The sequence below is a fragment of the Tamandua tetradactyla genome, chromosome 18, assembly GCF_023851605.1.
Source record: "Tamandua tetradactyla isolate mTamTet1 chromosome 18, mTamTet1.pri, whole genome shotgun sequence".
NCBI lineage: Eukaryota > Metazoa > Chordata > Mammalia > Pilosa > Myrmecophagidae > Tamandua > Tamandua tetradactyla.
In genome coordinates, this window is record NC_135344.1 from 37,381,401 (window position 1) to 37,394,876 (window position 13,476).

Below are 13,476 nucleotides of genomic sequence, written 5' to 3' on the forward strand. Positions count from 1 at the left end.
TAAAAGGAGCGACAGACACAAGGTTTTCACAATCACACAGTCACATTGTAAAATGTTACATCTTTATACAATTGTCTTCAAGAATCAAGGCTACTGGAACACAGCTCAGTTTCAGGTACCTCCCTCCAGCTACTCCAATATACCATAAACCAAAAAGGTGTATATATATATATATATATATATATATATATATATATACTCAGTTTCAGGTACCTCCCTCCAGCTACTCCAATATACCATAAACCAAAAAGGTGTATATATATATATATATATATATATATATATATATATATAGTGCATAAGAATAACCTCCAGGATAACCTTTCTGAAATTTTTCAGCCACTGAAACTTTATTTTGTCTCATTTCTTTCTTGTCCCTTTTGGTCAAGAAGGCTTTCTCAATCACTTGATGACTGGGTCCCAGCTCATCCTGGGATTTCTGTCTCATATTGCCAGGGAGATTTACATCCCTGGGAGTCATGTCCCACGTAGGAGGGAGGGCAGTGAGTTCACCTGCTGAGTTGATTTAGAAAGAGAACTCACATCTGAGCAACAATACAGGGTGTCTAGGGGCGACTCTTAGGCCTAATTTTAAGTAGGCTTAGCCTATCCTTTGCAGGAATAAGTTTCATAAAGGTGAATTCCAAGATCGGGTGCTCAGGCTATTGATTTGGCTGTCCCCTCTGTGAGAATATCAGAAATTCTCCATATGGGGACGTTGAATGTTTCTTTCTTTCTTCCAGTCCCCCAAGGGGACTTTGCAAATACTTCTTTATTCACTGCCCAGATTACTGTGGATTATATTGAGGCATCATACTAACCTGGACAAACCAACAAAATCCCACGTCCTATTCAAGATTCTGTGTACTTATGGTATTTAACTAAACTGACCATACAAGTTAAATTAGGAAATGCACTACCCAAAATATAAATTTTGCACCAAATAAACATCTCTCCTTTTTGTCTCACACAGAAGTTGAAGTTTTAAAATATGGATGATACCATCCTTTACCCTGTATCTGATTTACCTTAGTCCTATCCAGATTAGCTTCATTGAAGTCTCATCCCTTTTTCAACTTTTTATACACTTCCTGTATGGGGTATTGCTGACATTCATAGCTTCAGAGCTTTAACTCTGAGTCTCATGTGTCACTTAAATACCCAAAGTTTCTGGGAACAACCAGGATATAAACAACTGCTCATTATCTCAGAATTCAAAAATAATAGTTACACCTCCTGAATACACATGATTGCTGTAAGAGCTTACTGTCTAGGACCCTTTACAATAGGCCCCAACCTGATAACCCGTGTTCGCGACTTCAGTTCACCAAGTTTTTATATTATAGTTAGTCCATATGGTTGAGGCACAATAATAATTGTCTTTTTGTTCCTGAAATTTCATTCAACATACAGTCCTTAAGGTTCATCCACCTAGTTACATGCATTATAGCACTCTTTTTTGAATGTAGCATATCTTAGAACACAAGTCAACTTGAATATTCTATAATAAAAAACAAGCAAACATGGATTTTTCCCTATATAATTCCTATGTGTGACTTTTAATTTTTATCCTGCTTTCAGCAGCACTTAATTGAGAACAGAACTTTAGTCATCCTTAAGAAATACTAGTTGCTTCCTGATTATTCTAAATGCTAGAGTAATTTGGACTGTAGTATGCTGTTCTTTGAGTGATGTTGTCAAAGCCCCGTACTTTAGAATAAGCTCTCCACAGTAGAGTAGTTTTTTTTTTTAAGAACCTTCTTTGGAATGGAAACTTAGAGCACTTTCACCCATGGAAGAATGAAACTGACTCAGGTACACGTTAAATGGTGCCTACAATTTCAGGTGATTTACAGCCCTTCTGTGGACCTGAGACTACAATCTGTCTTGGAGGAAAGTCCATGAAGACCCACAGGTGAACCACATGTATTGAGACCTGTGATAATTTACCCCTGTAACTCTCGAGCATGGAGGTGATCTCATCAAACCAGCCAACATGATTTTGCCTATTTTCCCTTAGGATGAAGACCCTGAGACTAGTTGGATTCTCCTTAATGAAGATGACTTGGTTATGCTTTTATCACAGTTTCCATTTCATGAACTCTTTCAACATCTTCTTGGGTTTAAAACAAAAGGTAAATAAATTTATTTTGTCATATGTAAAATATAGTGGCAAACATGGGACCTCAGCATCAAGTCTTACTTCTTTGCAGGCTGTTGATTGAGGTTTCTTTTGCCCTAGCTTTACTACAGAGAAATGACTACATTACCTTGCTAAATTTCCTTCCTTTCTCTGTGTTTGTAATTATATGCTTACATGCTTAAATATGAGAATGTCAATTAACTTGCATATTGCCTGTGCTGATTATGGTGCCACGTTGGCTAGTTTATGGTGTCCAAGCAAGTACTGGCCTGATAGTTACTGTTAGGGTATTTCATGGATTTAAGTCATCAATCAGTTGATTGCTTCCATGTCTGATTGCAACTGCAGTCAACAAAGGAGATTGCTTTTAGTGATGAGAGTTGTCTCATTCAATCTGTTGAAGGCCCTAAAGAGAGAACTGATGATTTCAGCAATCAGAAAGAAGACTTTCTATCTCTATTTCAGCCTGCCAGCTTCTCCTGGGGAATTCATTGAAATTTTTATCAGAGTTGCCAATCCCTATGGTTGCATGAGTATATAAATGTAATAAATCTCATATTTATATACTTGTACCTATAATATACACATACATATCCTGTTGGTTCTGCTTCTTTAGAGCACCCTAATACATTGCCCAACTTTAATAAATTGTTTTAATTTTGCACTTTGTCTGAATTTCCCATTTCATGCTGATTTAGGAATGTGAGTAATGGAATTTAATTCCTACTGACTTTGCTTTCTTGATGTTCTCATTTCTTCTTTGAAGTATTTACACCTGTTTCTTCACTGTTTTCTATGGTAATTATATGTTTTTCCTTTTCTTTTATTATCTTATAGGTGATTATTTACCAGAAACAACAAGACCTCAAGAGATGATGAAAATTTTTGCCTTTGCTAACTCATTAGTGGAACTTCTGGCAGTAGGTTTAGAAACCTTTAATAGAGCACGCTATAGGCAGTTTGTGAAACGAATTGGCTATATGATCAGGTAATGTTGTTATTAGTACATCCATCTCTGTTTCCTTTTGTCCTGGTTGGACACAGACCCTGCATATTTGGAGATGGTGGTTATTGTAGTTGTATTCTTTTGTATCATTTTTCGTAAAAGTAAGTTTTTTCCACTTTCTACTCAATGGAAATTTTGTAAATTCTTCCCATTTAGTTAAATTATCTTAAATTTAACTGGTTTGCTAGATATCTTCCTTCAGTCTAGATCCTCAAAGCTGCTCTGGGCTGAACTCTGGGCCAGAGAAAAGAGGTCATGGAAAATTTAGGCACTTTCTCCTTGCTTTGCCTTTCTCTCCTACTTCCTAATTTTTGCCCTGGAATTGGAGCTTAGCTACAAAAAATTGGCAGCAGCCCTTTTGGGTCTTTGTTTCCTATTTTCGTTCTTATTCTTTTTTTTCTTGTTCTGGTTATTTATTTATTTATTTATTTATTTTTAACTTTTTTTTATTGTGAAATATAACCTATATACAAAAAAGCAATAAATTTCCAAGTACATTTTAACAAGTAGTTATAGAACAGATTTTAAATTTTGGTGTGGGTTACAGCTCTGTCATATTTATGCTTATTCCAATTACTATTAAGTGCCATTTAAAAAATTGAAAAGAATTGTCAAACAGCAGCTATTATATTTCAACTGGGAAAGCATTATCATTTATTTGAGTGAAAAGTGGGTTTATGTTTTTATTGTCAAGTGTTTGAATAAATCTTGAAAATATGTACTGCTTTTCTCTGACTTAATTTTATAGCCTCTTTTATGCCTCATGAGTTTTTCTTTCTTTACTGAATCATTCCCTTCAGCAAATTATTTCTTTCATTCAGAATAAGAAGGAAAAAAAAGAAAACTTTCTCCGTTCCTGTTTTGTTTCAAAAAAAAAATTGATTTTAATTAATTTATTTTAGATATATATATATATAAGTATATATATCTATCAGTTTTATAAAACTAGGTAAATGATTACAGGATTCTTGGAAATGCTGGGGATCATTTTCTTTTTAATGCAATTTTATTGAGATATACTCCTATACCATATAAATCATGTGAAGTATCATCACATAGTTGTGCATACATCCTCATGATCAAATTTAGAACATTATCATTACTCCAGAAAAGAAATAAAAATAAAAAAGAAAGCTCTAATCTAATTGTACAATATCTGTCTTTTTATGTCTTAACTTATTTCACTTAACATAATGCCCTCAAGTTTCATCCATGTTGTCATGTGCTTCAGGACTTCATCCCTTCTTACTCCTGAATAATACTTCATTGTATATATTTACTGCATTTTGTTTATCCAATCATCTATTGATAGATACATGTTTCCATCTTTTGGTAATTGTAAATAATGCTGATTTGAATACTGGTGTGCAGATGTCTGCTCGCATTCCTGTTTTTTCAGATTTTCCTCAGTTGCAGGATTGCCAGGTTGTTAGGCGTCTCTATACTTCCTGAGGGACCGCCAAACATCATCCACGATGGTTGTACCATTTTACATTCCCACCAGCAGTGAATAAGTTGTTCCAGTTTCTCCACATTCTCTCCAAAACTTGTAGTCTCCTCCTAGTTTTATAATGGTCATTCTAGTAGGTGTGAGATAATAGCTCATTGTGGTTTTGATTTGCATTTCAGCTAATGAAGTTAAGCATCTTTTCATGTACTTTTTAGCTGTTTGTATTTCTTCTTCAGGAAAAGTGTCTATTGCCTATTTTTTATTTGGCTGGTTTGTCTTTTTATTGTTGAGTTGTAGGATTTCTTTATATATACTGGATATCAAACTCTTATCAGATAATGTGGTTTCCAAATATTTTCTTCCTTTGAGTTGGTTGCCTTTTACCTTTTTGACAAGATCTTTTGAAGCACTCAAGTATTCAGTTTTGAGGAGTTCCCATTTATTTATTTTTTTGTTGTTGTTGCTTGGGCTTTGGGTGTAAAGTCTGAGAAACTACTGTCTATCACTAGATCTTGAAGATGTAACCCTACAGTTTTTTTAGGAGTTTTATGTGTGCTGGTCCTTATACTTAGGTCTTTGATCCATTTTGAGTTAATTTTTGAATAGGATATGAGTTAGGGTCCTGTTTCATTCTTTTGATTTTGGATATCCAGTTCCTCAAACCATTTATTGAATACACTACTGTCCAGTTGAGTGGTCTTGAGACCCTTGTCAAAAATCAGTTGACTGTAGATCTAAATGTCTATTTCTGAGTTCTCAGTTTAATTCCATTAATCATTATGTCTACCTTTATGCCAGTACCATGTTGTTTTGACCACTGTGACTTTATAATATGCTTTAAAGTCAGGAAACATTGTAGGTTCCACTTGATTCGTCTTTTTTCAAGATGTTTTTATGGCTATTCAAGACCTCTTACCCGTCCACATAAAATTGATAATTAGCTTTTCCATTTCTTCAAGTAGTTTGTGGAATTTTAATTGGTATTGCATTGAATCTGTAGATCAGTTTGGTAGGATTGACCACTTAACAACATGTAGCGTTCCGGTCCATGAACACAGAAAACATAGAATGTCTTTCCACCTGTTTTTTGTTTTTTTTTTTTAGCAATGTTTTATTGTTTTTGTGTACAAGTCCTTTACATCCTTGGTTAGGTTTATTCCTAGATATTTAGTTCTTTTAGGTGTTATTGTTGATGGAATTTTTTCTTGATTTCCTCCTCAGTGTATGGAAACACCACTGATTTTTGCATGTTGATCTTATATCCTGGCACTTTGCTGAACTTGCTTTTTAGCTCACGTAACTTTGCTGTCATTTTTTCAGAATTTTCCAAATATACGATCATGCCATCTGCAAATAGTAACAGTTTTATGTCCTTCTTTCCTATTTATATGCCTTTTATTTCTTTTTCTGACCTTGTTGCTCTAGTTAGAACTTCTAGCACAATATTGAATAGCAATAGTGACAGTGGACATCCTTGTCTTGTTCCCAGTCTTAGAGAGAAAGCTTTCAGTCTCTCACCATTGAATATGATGTTAACTGTGTGTTTCCCAACAGGCCCTTTATCATGTTGAGGAGGCTTCCTTCAATTTCTACCTTTTAAAGTGTTTTTATCATGAAAGGATGCTGAATTCTGCATCTCTCAACATGATCTTGTGGTTTTTCCCTTTTAATTTGTTAATATGGCATATTACATTATTTGATTTTCTTGTGTTGAACTACCCTTGCATACCTAGAATAAAACCCTCTTGGTCATGGTATGTAATTCTCTTAAGCTGTTGGGTTTAATTTGCAAGTATTTTGTTGAGGATTTTTGCATCTATATTCATGAGGGAGATTGGTCTGAAATTTTCTTTTCTTGTAGTATCTGGCTTTGGTGTTAGGGTGATGATGACTTCAGAGAATGAGCTAGGTAGTGAACTTCAGTTTTCTTTGAAGAGTTGGGGCAAAGGAATGGTATTAATTCTTCTTGAAATGCTTGGTAAAACTTTCCTGTGAAGCTGTGCAGTCCTGGGCTTTTCTTTGTTGCTAGTTTTTTTTTTTTTTTTTTTTTTAACATTTTTTATTGTGAAATATAACATATATACAGAAAAGTGATAAATTTCAAAGTACCGTTTAACAAGTAGTTATTAGAGCACATTTTGAAGTATAGTTTAACAAACAGTTACAGAGCAAACCACCTGCTAAGTTACAACCTTGCTGATACCCTAGAACCTTCTTCGTATCTGTTTCTGATCACAAGCTCCTTTTTCAAGGGTGTTTGGTCAGATTTTTTTTGTTAAAGATATTTTTAACATTTTTAAATTGTGTAATATAACACATATACAAAGCAAAGAAAGAAAAAAGCAATAATTTTCAAAGCACACTTCAGTAGGTAGCTCCAGAACAGATCTCAGAATTTATCATGGGCTACCATTCCATCATCTCAGATTTTTCCTTCTAGCTTCTCCAAAACACTGGAGGCCAGAAGGAGTATTAATTTAGTAATTCAGCAGCCATACTTGTTTGTTGAATCCCATTTTCTGTTATACCTCCTCCTCCTTTTATCCTTCTCCCAGTCTATAGGGATCTTAGAGGAATGTCCTTTCTGACTTTCATGTTGAGAAGGGGTGCCCACTTAAAAAGATAGGGGAATATAATTAAGTGATAATCCTGGAGAGGCTGTTCCCTCTGAGTTTCAGGATTTATCTGACCTAGAAGCTCTCTGGGAATTATATGTTCCAGGAAGGCAAACCTAATGCATTTTGGCCACTGATGTCTTATTTTATTACACTTCTTTTCCCTCTTTTGGTCAAGAAGTCATTGTCGATCCCAAGGTTCCAGGGCCAGACTCATCCCCGGGAGTTAAGAACCACATTGTCAGTTAGATTTTTACACCTAAACGACTTGTACCATGAAGCGGGGGAAGGGCGATACTTTTCCTAACAGAGTTGGGCAGAGAGGGGCCACATCTGAGTAACAAACAGGCTTTCTGGAAGCAACGCTTCTCCTCTATAGAAATAAATTTCATAAGAGCAAGCCTCAAAATCCAGGGCTTGACCTATTTTCTTGGGGGGAGTTCCCAATGGTTGGGAGGGTACCTGGGGTTTCCCAGATGGAAGAGTTTAATAGTTTCATATATATCTTTTATTTTCCCTCTCAGATGCTCAAGTGACTCTACCAATGCTTTTTAATTATCAGCCCGCCGTAGTCTGAGATGTATCCTTATATTATATTGTACTGTAGAGAATTACAAAGCCTCATTCCTGTTCTGGATTCCAGGAGTTTGGGTTGTTTAAATGAACTATCCAGGGAGATTGATTTAGATTATGTATTAAAGGAAATTTAGGTTCTAAACATAAGAAACTTCTCTGTTTTTTGATCTCATATAGTAATTGAAGGTCTGGAATGCATACACTGTCATCTTTTACCTTGCATTTTAATTTATCCTAGACCCAGTGTTGGTAGTTTTTTTTTTTTTTTAACTTTTTTTCTTTATTGTGAAATATAATGTATATATATATATCCAAAAAAATCAATGAATTTCCAAGAGCATTTTTTTTTTTGGATGGTAAGGCACTGGGTCTTTGGCATGGCAGGCGAAAATTCTGCCACTGAGCCACCATTGCACCGCCCCAAGTACATTTTTTTTTTTTTTTTTATTTTTTATTTTTTTATTAACGGAAAGAAAAAAAAAAAGAAATTAACACAACATTTAGAAATCATACCATTCTACATATGCACTCAGTAATTCTTAACATCATCACATAGATGCATGATCATTGTTTCTTAGTACATTTGCATCGGTTTAGAGGAACTAGCAACACAACAGAAAAAGATATAAAATGTTAATATAAAGAAAAGAAATAAAAGTAGTAGTAATAGTAAAAAACAACAACAACAAACAAACCAACAAGCAAACAAAAACAAAAAAAACCCTATAGCTCAGATGCAGCTTCATTCAGTATTTTAACATGATTACTTTACAATTAGGTATTATTGTGCTGTCCATTTTTGAGTTTTTGTATCTAGTCCTGTTGCACAGTCTGTATCCCTTCAGCTTCAATTACCCATTGTCTTACCCTGTTTCTAACTCCTGCTGAACTCTGTTACCAATGACATATTTCAAGTTTATTCTCGAATGTCCGTTCACATCAGTGGGACCATACAGTATTTGTCCTTTAGTTTTTGGCTGGATTCACTCAGCATAATATTCTCTAGGTCCATCCATGTTATTACATGGTTCATAAGTTTATCTTGTCTTAAAGCTGCATAATATTCCATCGTATGTATATACCACAGTTTGTTTAGCCACTCTTCTGTTGATGGAGATTTTGGCTGTTTCCATCTCTTTGCAATTGTAAATAACGCTGCTATAAACATTGGTGTGCAAATGTCCGTTTGTGTCTTTGCCCTTAAGTCCTTTGAGTAGATACCTAGCAATGGTATTGCTGGGTCGTATGGCAATTCTATATTCAGCTTTTTGAGGAACCGCCAAACTGCCTTCCACAGTGGTTGCACCCTTTGACATTCCCACCAACAGTGGATAAGTGTGCCTCTTTCTCCGCATCCTCTCCAGCACTTGTCATTTTCTGTTTTGTTGATAATGGCCATTCTGGTGGGTGTGAGATGATATCTCATTGTGGTTTTGATTTGCATTTCTCTAATGACCAGGGACATTGAGCATCTCTTCATGTGCCTCTTGGCCATCCGTATTTCTTCTTCTGGTAGGTGTCTGTTTAAGTCTTTTTCCCATTTTGTAATTGGGTTGGCTGTCTTTTTGTTGTTGAGTTGAATAATCTCTTTATAAATTCTGGATACTAGACCTTTATCTGATATGTCATTTCCAAATATTGTCTCCCATTGTGTAGGCTGTCTTTCTACTTTCTTGATGAAGTTCTCTGATGCACAAAAGTGTTTAATTTTGAGGAGCTCCCATTTATTTATTTCCTTCTTCAGTGTTCTTGCTTTAGGTTTAAGGTCCATAAAACCACCTCCAGTTGTAAGATCCATAAGATATCTCCCAACATTTTCCTCTAACTGTTTTATGGTCTTAGACCTAATGTTTAGATCTTTGATCCATTTTGAGTTAACTTTTGTATAGGGTGTGAGAGATGGGTCTTCTTTCATTCTTTTGCATATGGATATCCAGTTCTCTAGGCACCATTTATTGAAGAGACTGTTCTGTCCCAGGTGAGTTGGCTTGACTGCCTTATCAAAGATCAAATGTCCATAGATGAGAGGGTCTATATCTGAGCACTCTATTCGATTCCATTGGTCGATATATCTATCTTTATGCCAATACCATGCTGTTTTGACCACTGTGGCTTCATAATATGCCTTAAAGTCAGGCAGCGCGAGACCTCCAGCTTCGTTTTTTTTTCCTCAAGATGTTTTTAGCAATTCGGGGTACCCTGCCCTTCCAGATAAATTTGCTTATTGGTTTTTCTATTTCTGAAAAATAAGTTGTTGGGATTTTGATTGGTATTGCATTGAATCTGTAAATCAATTTAGGTAGGATTGACATCTTAACTATATTTAGTCTTCCAATCCATGAACACGGTATGCCCTTCCATCTATTTAGGTCTTCTGTGATTTCTTTTAACAGTTTTTTGTAGTTTTCTTTATATAGGTTTTTTGTCTCTTTGGTTAAATTTATTCCTAGGTATTTTATTCTTTTAGTTGCGATTGTAAATGGGATTCGTTTCTTGATTTCCGCCTCAGCTTGTTCATTACTAGTGTATAGAAAAGCTACAGATTTTTGAATGTTGATCTTGTAGCCTGCTACTTTGCTGTACTCATTTATTAGCTCTAGTAATTTTATTGTGGATTTTTCTGGGTTTTCTACATATAGTATCATATCGTCTGCAAACAGTGATAGTTTTACTTCTTCCTTTCCAATTTTGATGCCTTGTATTTCTTTTTCTTGCCTAATTGCTCTGGCTAGAACTTCCAACACAATGTTGAATAATAGTGGTGATAGTGGACATCCTTGTCTTGTTCCTGATCTTAGGGGGAAAGTTTTCAATTTTTCCCCATTGAGGATGATATTAGCTGTGGGTTTTTCATATATTCCCTCTATCATTTTAAGGAAGTTCCCTTGTATTCCTATCTTTTGAAGTGTTTTCAGCAGGAAAGGATGTTGAATCTTGTCAAATGCCTTCTCTGCATCAATTGAGATGATCATGTGATTTTTCTGCTTTGATTTGTTGATATGGTGTATTACATTAATTGATTTTCTTATGTTGAACCATCCTTGCATACCTGGGATGAATCCTACTTGGTCATGATGTATAATTCTTTTAATGTGTTGTTGGATACGATTTGCTAGAATTTTATTGAGGATTTTTGCATCTGTATTCATTAGAGAGATTGGTCTGTAGTTTTCTTTTTTTGTAATATCTTTGCCTGGTTTTGGTATGAGGGTGATGTTGGCTTCATAGAATGAATTAGGTAGTTTTCCCTCCACTTCGATTATGTTGAAGAGTTTGAGGAGAGTAGGTACTAATTCTTTCTGGAATGTTTGATAGAATTCACATGTGAAGCCGTCTGGTCCTGGACTTTTCTTTTTAGGGAGCTTTTGAATAACTAATTCAATCTCTTTACTTGTGATTGGTTTGTTGAGGTCGTCTATTTCTTCTTGAGTCAAAGTTGGTTGTTCATGTCTTTCCAGGAACCTGTCCATTTCTTCTAAATTGTTGTATTTATTAGCGTAAAGTTGTTCATAGTATCCTGTTATTACCTCCTTTATTTCTGTGAGGTCAGTAGTTATGTCTCCTCTTTCATTTCTAATCTTATTTATTTGCATCCTCTCTCTTCTTCTTTTTGTCAATCTTGCTAAGGGCCCATCAATCTTGTTGATTTTCTCATAGAACCAACTTCTGGTCTTATTGATTTTCTCTGTTGTTTTCATGTTTTCAATTTCATTTATTTCTGCTCTAATCTTTGTTATTTCTTTCCTTTTGCTTGCTTTGGGATTAGTTTGCTGTTCTTTCTCCAGTTCTTCCAAGTGGACAGTTAATTCCTGCATTTTTGCCTTTTCTTCTTTTCTGATAAAGGCATTTAGGGCAATAAATTTCCCTCTTAGCACTGCCTTTGCTGCGTCCCATAAGTTTTGATATGTTGTGTCTTCATTTTCATTTGCCTCTAGGTATTTACTAATTTCTCTTGCAATTTCTTCTTTGACCCACTTGTTGTTTAAGAGTGTGTTGTTGAACCTCCATGTATTTATGAATTTTCTGGCACTCCGCCTATTATTGATTTCCAACTTCATTCGTTTATGATCCGAGAAAGTGTTGTGTATGATTTCAATATTTTTAAATTTGTTAAGACTTGCTTTGTGACCCAGCATATGGTCTATCTTTGAGAATGATCCATGAGCACTTGAAAAAAAGGTGTATCCTGCTGTTGTGGGATGTAATGTCCTATAAATGTCTGTTAAGTCAAGTTCATTTATAGGAATATTCAGGTTCTATATTTCTTTATTGATCCTCTGTGTAGATGTTCTGTCCATTGATGAGAGTGGGGAATTGAAGTCTCCAACTATTATGGTATATGTGTGTATTTCCCTTTTCAGTGTTTGCAGTGTATTCCTCACATATTTTGGGGCATTCTGGTTCGGTGCGTAAATATTTATGATTGTTATGTCTTCTTGTTTAATTGTTCCTTTTATTAGTATATAGTGTCCTTCTTTGTCTCGTTTAACTGTTTTACATTTGAAGTCTAATTTGTTGGATATTAGTATAGCCACTCCTGCTCTTTTCTGGTTGTTGTTTGCATGAAATATCTTTTCCCAACCTTTCACTTTCAACCTATATTTATCTTTGGGTCTAAGATGTGTTTCCTGTAGACAGCATATAGAAGGATCCTGTTTTTTAATCCATTCTGCCAGTCTATGTCTTTTAATTGGGGAATTCAGTCCATTGACATTTAGAGTTATTACTGTTTGGATAATATTTTCCTCTACCATTTTGCCTTTTGTATTATATATATCATATCTGACTTTCCTTCTTTCTACACTTTTCTCCATGTCTCTCTCTTCTGTCTTTTTGTATCTGACTCTAGTGCTTCCTTTAGTATTTCTTGCAGAGCTGGTCTCTTGGTCACAAATTCTCTTAGTGACTTTTTGTCTGAGAATGTTTTAATTTCTCCCTCATTTTTGAAGGACAATTTTGCTGGATATAGGAGTCTTGGCTGGCAGTTTTTCTCTTTTAGTAACTTAAATATATCATCCCACTGTCTTCTAGCTTCCATGGTTTCTGCTGAGAAATCTACACATAGTCTTATTGGGTTTCCCTTGTATGTGACGGATTGTTTTTCTCTCGCTGCCTTCAAGATCCTCTCTTTCTCTTTGACCTCTGACATTCTAACTAGTAAGTGTCTTGGGGAACGCCTATTTGTGTCTAATCTCTTTGGGGTGCGCTGCACTTCTTGGATCCGTAGTTTTAGGTCTTTCATAAGAGTTGGGAAATTTTCAGTGATAATTTCTTCCATTAGTTTTTCTCCTCCTTTTCCCCTCTCTTCTCCTTCTGGGATACCCACTACACGTATATTTGTACGGTTCACATTGTCCTTGAGTTCCCTGATACCTTGTTCAAATTTTTCCATTCTTTTCCGGATAGTTTCTGTTTCTTTTTGGAATTCAGGTGTTTCATCCTCCAAATCACTAATTCTATCTTCTGTTTCTTTAAATCTGTCATTGTAGGTATCCATTGTTTTTTCCATCTTTTCTACTTTATCTTTCACTTCCATAAGTTCTGTGATTTGTTTTTTCAGTTTTTCTATTTCTTCTTTATGTTCAGCCCATGTCTTCTTCATGTCCTCCCTCAATTTATCGATTTCGTTTTTGAAGAGGTTTTCCATTTCTGTTCGTATATTCAGCATTAGTTGTTTCAGCTCCTG

The 13,476-nt window shown here is 35.2% G+C and overlaps 1 protein-coding gene across 1 annotated transcript in view; it reads left to right on the forward strand.

The window, feature by feature from the left end:
- Positions 1-13,476, forward strand: part of EPG5 (ectopic P-granules 5 autophagy tethering factor) — a 152,860-nt gene that overhangs the window by 20,724 nt on the left and 118,660 nt on the right. The window contains exons 8-9 of the mRNA XM_077135572.1: positions 2,021-2,135; positions 2,981-3,131. Of these exons, the coding sequence (XP_076991687.1) occupies positions 2,021-2,135; positions 2,981-3,131 (266 nt within the window). The remainder of the gene's footprint in view (positions 1-2,020; positions 2,136-2,980; positions 3,132-13,476) is intronic.